Source organism: Sciurus vulgaris (genome assembly GCF_902686455.1).
Source record: "Sciurus vulgaris genome assembly, chromosome: 8".
Classification (NCBI taxonomy): Eukaryota; Metazoa; Chordata; class Mammalia; order Rodentia; family Sciuridae; genus Sciurus; species Sciurus vulgaris.
This window is the reverse complement of record NC_136468.1, coordinates 134890021-134900380: the sequence shown is the minus strand read 5'-3', so window position 1 is coordinate 134900380 and position 10360 is coordinate 134890021. Positions and strand designations below refer to the sequence as shown.

General features: G+C 46.4%; 1 protein-coding gene across 14 annotated transcripts in view; it reads right to left on the bottom strand.

Moving 5' to 3' along the window:
- Positions 1-5730: 5730 nt before the first annotated feature.
- MTMR3 (myotubularin related protein 3) overlaps positions 5731-10360 on the bottom strand; it is a 120206-nt gene continuing 115576 nt past the window's right edge. For 8 of the 14 annotated variants that reach the window (XM_079151252.1, XM_079151258.1, XM_079151260.1 and 5 more), the window contains 4 exons: positions 9904-10014; positions 9384-9472; positions 8609-8635; positions 5731-6716 (listed from right to left, as the gene is read on the bottom strand). In XM_079151252.1, the coding sequence (XP_079007378.1) occupies positions 6545-6716; positions 8609-8635; positions 9384-9472; positions 9904-10014 (399 nt within the window). In that variant the 3' untranslated portion in view covers positions 5731-6544. The remainder of the gene's footprint in view (positions 6717-8608; positions 8636-9383; positions 9473-9903; positions 10015-10360) is intronic. The other 6 variants (XM_079151262.1, XM_079151264.1, XM_079151265.1 and 3 more) reach the window with 3 other exon arrangements.

The window sequence follows — 10360 nt, the reverse complement described above, 5'->3', positions numbered from 1 at the left end:
GACAGGTCTCAAGGAGTTGCTTAGTGCCTCGCTTTTGCTGAGGCTGGCTTTAAACTCACAATCCTCCTGCCCCAGCCTCCCAAGCGGCTGGATTACAGGCGTGCGCCACTACATCCATTGTTTTCTTTACTAGAACACATACATTAACTTTAGTTTGTCTTTGACTAGTGATACTTCTGCAATTTAGTGCAAAACTGAGATTGGAATGCTTCAAAGTCAAAATTTTAAACTTTTGAGGTAGAAGCAGCCAGGACCCCACTTCATTGATTTAAGGTGACTTGAATTTAGATGATTCGTGTTAATAGCATCACTTGTTTTTATGCATTTGAAAGGGTAAGAAAAACAAAAACACTAAATCACACTAGTGAAGTTTCTTATAGTTGGATCAGAAGTGTTGCTGGGCTATGATGGGTCACCACCAAAGGCCACCTCATCTTTTGGATTGGGAAGGGGAGCATTTACAAAACACCACCTTCAAACCCCTTTTGTGCCAGGTACTCTGCTATAGATGAAGATGTAGTTGAGTTCCTCACCGGTCCTGGGCAGCTCAGCTGGTGGTTTGGGGCTGGGATTCCAACCTGGATCTAGTTCTTCCCAGCAAACTGGTAGTTTTCAAACTGACCTCTGCAGTGTTGCTTCGTACATTCTTTGCATACATTTATTCTAAGTGCAGTGTTAAATATTAAAAATTATCTTTGGTATGTACCCTTAAGAGTTTAAAACACACTTTAGCTGAGGCTGCCAATATCTCACAGTACGGTCTCCATTGCTGTGCATGTGCCTTGTGATAGGCAGGGGTCACAGACTGGGAGGGTGCTGGTCAGGGGCTGTGATTGTGAAGCTCATAGCGACTTAATGCTAGTAGCCCACCATCTATATTAATTTTATCAGTGCTTATAACCTTTGGGTGTTTCTTACCTGGTATATGGCAGGTGGTGAATATTCTATTAATTTGTTTCAAGCATCTACTTCAGTTCTGTCAGGAACCACAGAAAGCTGCCAAGCTGTGACTATTACCATTTAAAATCACTTATCTATATGGAATCAGGATTTTTCCTTCCATATTATACAACCAAAACAACTTCAGAAGTAAAGTGGATGCTGAGACAGTTACCAACTAATCCATTTGCATTAATCAAAGAAGCTCCCTCCCCAACCTGTGATTAAAGATGTTATGACTTTAGAGTATTCATGCTAATGGCATCGTTTGTTTTATAATTTTTGAAAGAGTAAAAAGAAAAAAGCACAATTATACTATCACGACCTTTTGATTTGACTTAGAACAGAGAGTAGGGGCTCATAATTTAATAGCTTTTTTTGGGTAACAGCTACTAAGCCCCTCTCCAAGATTTTTGTTCTGACCAATGCAGACAGAACCAGGCAAAAATGGGTATTTACATAAGATTGTCTTCTTGAAACCCAAAAAATGACGGCGAGGGAGCCAGGAAGTTTTAATTCAAATTTTGCTATTAACTCATGGGGTAATCCATATGACTCTTTGCTCCTCCCCAAGTCTGTTTCCTCAATGAAAAGGGAGAAGGCTGGATTAAATTAATAGCTTTTAGATGCTTAAGAACCAAGGCCTTTCTTTTCAGATCTTTCTCAAAACTTTGAGGGGCCTAGGGCTCCCAACCCACCATGGTCCTGCAGAACAGTAGGAAAACCACAGAAGCAGGTGACATAAGGCCCCTCGTACCTCTACAGGATTTCAGGTACCCTGCTTCGGGAACACAAATGCTGACCCACGGTACCTGGCTTCCTTTCTGAACCCCCTCTCCTGGACTGAGTGGCCAAGCTGATTCATCCCTTGCACCCAGGACACTGCTTCACAGCACTGCCTGGAGAACCACAGTGGCAACTGAAATCCAGGGGCTGAACAACTGTTTGTGTGTAACAATGACATATTTATTCAACTTAAATGGTCAGTGAGGCTACAGCAGAACCAATGCTGTTACAACAGGCAAGCACTACTGTCAGCGGCAACACATCGGCACATCTCTTCAACAGCATCTGAGCCTCATAGGTTACATTCTCATTTTTTTCTTTTTAATCTTATAAACCAGTTGGGAAGCAAATAAAGGCCAATTTTAAGTACCAATGTAAAACAAACTTCACTGAAAATACAATTCAAATGCAACTATGATCAATGTAGGCAAAGTTGACTAAGAATTCAGATATAATAGAAAAGACCTTAAATGGTAAATAAAATACAATAGCAGCATTTAAAGACTAATTCCCAGTTCAGAGGATGTCCCTTCCCCTGCCCATATCCCTCATGCCTGGCCCTGTCCAGGAGACCTGTTGGAGCAGGGAAGGCAACTGACATCTGCATAAAAATGTGCAGCAGATGACCTCTACCCAGCCTAGAGGAGCAAGGCTCCAGTGTGGTTATGTGCTGAGGATAGTGGGACTCATGTTTAAGTGTCAGAGGCTTGGAAGGGTCACCTCCTACTCCTGACAGGAAGCCTCTCATGCATTCCGGCCTTGCCCTTGAGACATCTTGTCAGTAACCTCAACTTAAAAAACAACCTCCTTGGCACTGTGACTAGAAATTAAACAGCTGGGACTCCTGTCATGTTTCCTAACTCTCTGCACAGCCCAGGGCCCATTTTAAACTCTCTTAGCTCTACTCTCAGCTAATGTGATTTGGAGGATACAGCTGCAACCCCAAAGACAGGTCACTTGAACAGGCACCAGCTAGATGAAACCCTGCAACAGCACCTTCAAATCAGCACTCATTCTTCAAAGATAGAGGTCAGGCTGCAGTTAACTTCCATAGGCATGGGATCTCCTAACATCAAGTGCAGTCAAGTGTATCAGTTATCTGATTCTTGTAATCTTATTCTAGGATAGACCCTCGTTTCCCATTTTGGTATTAATAACTAGAAATTGCTCAACAACTTCTATGGCACTGTTTTTGTTCATTCTCCTTTAGATCTGCCATGGTACCTTTTTCCTAGAGTATTCTTTGCTAACATGGAAAGTTAACAGTGAACAGACAAGCAAAAATCAATAGAGAAAAAATGTTCTGTACATCTCCACTAGGAAATCCCAGTGGATTAAGGCAGTCAAATCATGGGGCTCAGGTGTGTGTGTGGGATTGGGGGGCGAGATTGGAGTTAAGGAGGCCAAAGTGTTGTGTGTTGAGAAAACACCAGGAATAGTAAGGTTCAGAGATGAAGAGGCCATCCTGGCAGCTCAACATCTGTTAGTACCCTAACTGCTTTAGACCCAATTCCTCTACATAATGGCCTAAAGAAAGCTGGTGTTGCCCAAAGGGAACTGCTCTTCTCCACGCACAGCCACCCTCCATAGGGTAGTGCAGGTATGTATCCCAGTTCATCTTACCTCCAGCAGTTCTCCATTCATGGGCCCCCAACAGGACTTGCTAAGTTATGCCAGTGTTTTAACTTGGTGAGGATTAAACCATTAGACTTCAAGAACAGTAGTATTGTGTAGAGACACATATTAGTCACACGACACCACTCAAGTTCTCCCACGACTCGGTCTGAACGCAGACTGGGCTCCTTAGCCCACTGAACCAGACTCAAGGAGTAAAGTGGCATGTACCCTCTCCATCTGCCAAGGACAGGTTTATTCTCAGACAACTGCTAGAAGGCACCCACAGCTTTCAAACTGAAACCAGCTGAGTTGTTTTTAAGTGCTTATGTACTTTAGGAAGAAGGTACATCCAGAGAGAGACCCTACAAAGACTGCCCCAAAGAGTGAAGGCCCCCTGGGGTGCTCAGAACAGGTCACTCTTCAGAACCCAGCCAACTCAACACAGACCTTTTAGGCTGGGGACCTGAGAGTCAGGTGCCACTCAACACCAACCTTCCCAAGAGAGGTACTGCATTGGGTAATGCATCTCACCCACAGACCCACAGGATGGTTGCTAAAGGAAGGATGCTACACAGCCATGTAGGGAAAGAGAATCCACTTCTTTTTAGAGTAAGCAGTAGTCCAGAAATGACTAGGTATCAAGGCCTTGCTCAGCTAGAAAGAGAAGTAAAAAAAATCTAAGGAGTGGAGCTTCCTCTCTGTGAGGGGAGGGAGAACCACCTCTATTTGAGCACATAATCCAAGTCGTATTCAATTGTTTCTGCCTCCAAATTCCCTCTGCCCACTTGTATTATCTCATCCAAGTAAGACTGGCCAAAACGTCTAACGGCCCTCCCCACAAAGCCTCCTCCCTGCTCCCCACTGCATGTGGACTCTAATAGTCCCTGGGTGGGTAGCACTGGCTGCCCTGAAATCAGAGCAGCAGCAGCAAAAAAAAAAAAAAAAAAAAGAGGGGAGGGAGCCCAGAGGTAGTTTTAATTACTACTGATGTACAATTCTTCCGATGCAGAAGAGCAGTCGATCATTCAATTGCCCGATGGTGTTACCCTTTTCTAGCCTGGGAGATCTTAGGGGCAAAATCATTAAGGAAGTGTTTTTCAGTGCTTGGGCATCATGGTGAAGCTGCTTGTCAAGGTCTAGAGTTGAAAAGAAACCTGTCATTTTCCTTTGCCAAAGGTCAGTTTCCCATCAGCACCAAGAGACCAAGGGACCAAGAGGGAATAAACCACAGGGCAAAGAGTTAGAACGTGTTATAGCAAATGCCACCATGTGAAACACTCAACTTTATTCACTTTATTTATATATTTAACAATTCTAAAGTATTTACTTCTTGCTTTGACAAAAAATGAAAAATATAGGAGCACTGACTGACTCCTCTTTAGGAGAAAAGGGTTATATGTACAGCTACGGAGAGTTATGGTTCCTCCTTTACATACAAAGAAAAATATTAAAAAAGTGCTTCATTGATCAAAAAAGGGCTAAGAGCTGCAAGCATTATTCACACTGTACATCAGACCCAAGAAACCCGTATCATAACCTCTTGGCACCTGTCACTAAGAACTGCACACTCTTCAATTACACTTACTTCTCCCTATCTTCACCATCAGAGCACATGGAGTGTGGAGAAGAACTACACCCTGTTTCTCTAAACTCAGACTCTGGGCTTTGCCTGGACTGACAGTGCCAGGAAAGGTTTCCGGGCCACGTGTAACCACACTCAGGCACACGTCGGAGCCACTTCCTAAGACACAGTTTGTCCTTGGCCAGCAACCTGCTTCCAAAGGGAAAGGGGACTACAGGGCAGGGCTGGAACTTAAGCATTCCCTAACCTCACCTTCCCTCCTTACACAATACGCCCTGTCACCAGTTAGCAGCTTTCAGCAAAACCAAGCATGGCCCTTCCCCAAGAGGGAGGGCAGGCACAAAACATGGATGCCAACATCACAAAGCACAAACCTAAATTCCTCTCGGTCCTTCCCCACACCCACCTCTACCACAAATATTCTTGATTTAAGGCTCTTTTTGGACCACATCAAAGCTCATTGAAGAAAGGTACCCCAATCTCTTCCAGGTGATGTCACATCTCTAAGGAACACTGAGGAGTCACCAAATGGCCTTTCAGCTAGACATGTGCTGGCCGGCAGCTAGACATGTGCCCACTCAGGCAGCCAGGGGCAGGGCAAGGGGACTGCTGGGTCCCTCCTGTTGCTCCAAGAAAGGGAGGAGGAGGGAGGTTGATTGTGTGGGGACCTTTGTAACTCTAAAGGCTGATTCTACCCCTTAAGGGGAAGATCCATGATTTGTTTGGTTTGGGAATGGGGAATTTTTGGAACCCTGAGTCTGGATTTCCCTGTCCTGGCTAAGAAAGATTGATTGGGGAACCATGCCCTGGCCATAGAAGCAGGACACTACACTCTGGCCAGTCTGTACTCTTACTCCTGAGGAAGCACTACCTGGCTAGCCCAGGAGGCAGCCCCCTGAAAATGGAGGGAGCCCTAGATAATTTGGGTCAAGTTAAAAATCCCATGGGGAACAACATGCTGACCTCCCAATCCCTAGTCCCTCTTACCTTCCCCCAAAATGAGGCCTGAGGGTTCCATTTGCTATGTTCCCCTCCCTCCAAATATCAATCTCATTTTCTGTTTATAAAGGTGTGATGGCCCAGCCCCTCTCAGGAGGGGGAAGGCACCTGGGGAAGTTCTCCTGGGAAAGATGCTTCCAGTTTCCCTGGCAACAAACATTTCCCAACCAATTTTGCTGTGGTGGTGGTATGAGGAATGATTACAAATGTTAGTGCTAGCTTTCTTTCAAGCTTACTGTCTCAGGCCTCCACTCCTGGCTCTCACCAGCCTCCTCTCACTAGGAAGCACCAAGCCATCTCCCAGCATGCCTGACAGTAAGCAGCTTGACAGTTACAGGGGACTTGGCAACCTCTGGTCTTCCATTTAAAAAAACAAAAAAAAATTAAGACAACCAGGGAACTTTCTCCTTTTTGAAGGCAGAGGGAGGATGGAAAAGGGAAGGGGGAAGGGAAAGAAAAAAATCCATCTACAATCCAGTGGTACATCCCAATTTCTGTCACTCTGTACAGGTGGTTCCATGCCCCCATTCCAAAGTACACGGGCCTCTAGGTCTGCTCAGGCTGTGTGACCCTGTCAGAGGGACAGCAGCTTGGCCTCTGCCCACCCCAGGTCACTGAGCTTCAGTTTGAAGTGGCAGCAATGGGTTTATCCAGTTCAAGGTCAATGCTGGAGCTTGTGGGATGTAGACTGCTATAGCAAGACTTGCACACTCGACTGGGTTCAAAGAGTTGCTGGCTAGGAACCGGGACCTTCTGGTTACAGCAACTGGAGCAGAATACGTTCCCACAGTTCCTTGAGATAAGAAGAGACAAAACAATATTAGCTTCCGTTAGCAGGTATGCAGTGAAGAAACCAACTTCAGAGGATAGAATTTTGTCTGTGTAATTTTTAGGATGTACTGGAGACACCTTTCAGATCAAACACTTTCATTTCTCTAGCCCAGGAAAAAAAACAGGCAGGAATGACATCCCTACCTAGTAGAATCACATGCCATTTTCACTTTAGGGCCAAGGACACTTGGCTGACTTACCACAATGGCTCAAGGTTATCAGGTGTACAGGAAGATGCTGCCTGACAGACCTCTGTGAGAACATGGTTCCAGGGCAGAAGCAACTACGAGCTTAATGGGTAAGTCCTGACCCAGGAACTTACCCAGTGGCACACCTACCTGGGCAGTGGCCTCAGTGTAGCTTGTGATCACTGAGAGATCACAGTCAAATGGAGCTGCCTTTGGGCCCTCAGAGGAGAGAAACAAGCATCCAGCCCAGCTGGGAATGGGGAGCCTTATCCAAGGGCCACTACCCAAGAGGCCAGGAGGCAACAAATTACAGGGCAGACTGCTGCCATTTAGGATGGCTCTGTAGGCAGCATGCAAAGCCAGGAGTCAAGCAGCCCAGAATGCATGCTCAGAAAGTAAAAGAGGAGTGGTGTAAAGACAAGAGCACAGATGAGCACACGTGCACACACAAACCCTTATTAGACAACTATCAGTCAGTATGGCTCACTGCCCTGCCCCATGCATCTCCAGGAAAACTCAGAGATCTGCCAGGGGGCCTGACTATACACAGGTCCAAGGTCTCCACCCTCCTCCACTCAAAGCCCAGCTCTGATGCATCTGTGTGGTCCAGGTCCTCACATCCAGATAAATGCCCATCATAACTAACAGGAAAGAGAACTGACAGAGGATGAGTTTCTGCCTACCTTACAACTCTACTTTAGTTGGGCTTTAAAGTACAAACCAATCACAATGAGCCCAGCACAGCAAACTCTAAGGGTCCTGACACGGCTCACCAATGACTAAGGGAAAGCAGCTCAAGGGAAAGCCTCCTTCTCAGTCAGCATCTCTTTCTACCTTTTCAGTAAAACCCCTCAGTATGCAAACCTCTTATTGGATTAAGAGTCATTCAGGCACATGAGAGAATATCAAAGGATACTTGGGGACAAAAGAACATTACAGAAAGAAAAGGTGAGCCACAGGGCCACAGGAGGATAGAGAACTAAAATGAACACATGAAATTTCACCTTACAGAATGTGGTAAATGCTTCATGACTCTCGTTTCTAAAACACAGGAGTCACTGAGAACCTGTGGTTACACAGGAATTGTCTGAATGCCTACACCTTTTTAAAAAAATATACCTGCTGGAGCTCAGCACAATAGCCTGACATGAATTTGATCAATTAAGCTTCTCTATCTGACTTCTTTCAGGACTCTGAAAGACCCAAGTGGAGTCTTCCCTTAAAGTCTTCCATGCAAAAACAATTCTCTGTGAAGATCATCTGTTCAGTTCTGTCTCTTCAAAAACAAAGCAAAAACAGTGATACTGCTATCTGACTTGGAAGTCACAGCATCATTTCAATGAATGATTGACCCCAAAGAAATAGTTCTGAAAACCCAACTGGCTCCCCCATAAGATCGGCCCCTGCAGAAGCACTGTTTCTTGTCAAAAATGACATGGCCCAGCTGACCTGTATGGTCAGGAGCCCATGGCTGCACTTGGACTCACCCTCAATGGTCTCCATCATCAGCTGCTGAGGACCCCACCCACAAAGCCCACCTGCCTGCCTTTGCTTCCCAGTCCCAGGCTTCACCCCATTGAGTGCAGAAAGGGGAGATGACAGCATTAGTGTGGAGAAGTTATTGTAGATGTGCAGACATCACAGACAGTTTGTTGCAAATGCTCACCACGTTTGATCAACACGGTCAGTGTCCCTGCAAGGAGGGGAGAAAGAGCTCAGAGGAGAAGCCAACCAAAGATATTTGGGCTTAGGGTGCAAGGTGGGGAGATACATGGTCCTAGAAGCATCATTAACAGATAAAGACACTGTTCCACTTTCAATCCAGGTACACTTGTGTGGTGAGCAGTGGTACAAATTCTGATAAACATCCTATCCCAAGAACACTGAACATCTCCAGTCACTACCCCAATGGGGTCAAAGCATCCCTAGTAATTCAGTACCCCAACCAAAGGAGAAAGTAAGTTGGGAGCCATATGGACTGAAGATCATCCTCAGCTGTCTCTACAACTCCCATCAGCTACAGCTACTCATCAATGGCACAGGGGACAAGAAGTTCAGGGATAAGGAGCAGGGAAAGAGTAGGAAAAATGAAGTTCTCTGCCCACAGCCAGAAAACTATTTTTGCTCATAGAAGTAATGTTGACTTTTACGATGGGAGTAATAATGGGTTTAGGTGGTAGCTGCCACCCCACCAATCTGGGAAACAAACAAGGCTATCACTTGAACATTTCAAAATTTAAATAGTGATCACTCTCAACTGGAAGAAAGATATCAAATGTAGTTCTTAAGCACCAAATTCAGAGGTACAGAAGAAGAGACACCAGAGTCTGACCAGACAGCATACTGCTGGCCAGATACCTGTCACTCTCCATATTGCAGGCTCTGTGGGCCAAAGCTTAGCTTCCACACCCAGCCCACACCACCACAACCCCCAATGGCACCTGCAGTGGTGCTTCCTGCTGGCGAGCCAGAAGGCACTGTCACACGCATAGCAGTGAGCGGCCAGGTGATCAGGGAGCCAACGGGTCATCTGCAAAACAGATGAGGCCAGGTTAGTGTGACAGGATGGGCCAGGCAGCTGGAGCCAACAGAGCCATGCTGGGGGCAGCAAGAGTCACAAGGACCCCACTGGCTCTGGAAGCACCAGCCCAGCAGGTCTGATGCCAACAGTACAAGAAAGGCGTCCAAATCGTTTCCCTAGAGGGCACTCCAATCTCCCGAGATAAAAGTGGCAGCAGCACCCTAGGTTGCTGTGAGGGCCGGTAAAGGGTCCACCTCAAAGTCAGAGGGCCAGAGATGATGGGCCTCATGTGGGTTCACAGGAGCTGAGATGTCAGAAGTTCAGGACTAACTGTGCTATGGGGTTCTTCCTTGATGAGGGGCATGGGGCAGGGATGGGGCTGAAGAAAAACCACAAAATAGTTGCATGGATGGCACTGAGAGCAGGGGCTGAGCCTGTACCTCCGTGTCCTGTTTATCCACCTGCTCCCAGCTGGCTTCAGAGAAAATCTCTGTGCTGCAGCGAGACAAACAGTTCTGATCCAGATTGCTTTCCGAGTCAGGGATTGAAGTCTGTTGGCAAACAAACACAGCTGAACAGGATGAACCCGATCTCCTCCCAAAGAAGAAGAAAGGGCTTGGTGAGGAAGGGAGCACTGAGGGCTAGGTACAGGCCTAAGTGCTATGGCTACCGAATCTGAGATGCATCGACCCCCAAAGCCTTGGGTTGAACAGGTACAGAGAGGGTGCTGGGCTCAGCTGAAAGGAGATACCCAGGTTGTGTGCAGTGACACTGGAGTTGAAACATGGACCTTAGGGTTCCAGGAAGTGAGTGGAAGAGAAGTGACGAGGATGGAGTGTGAACTCCCAATGTAAGCTGCTCTGGTGGGTCTGTTGATCCAACCATGCCACTTAGTTA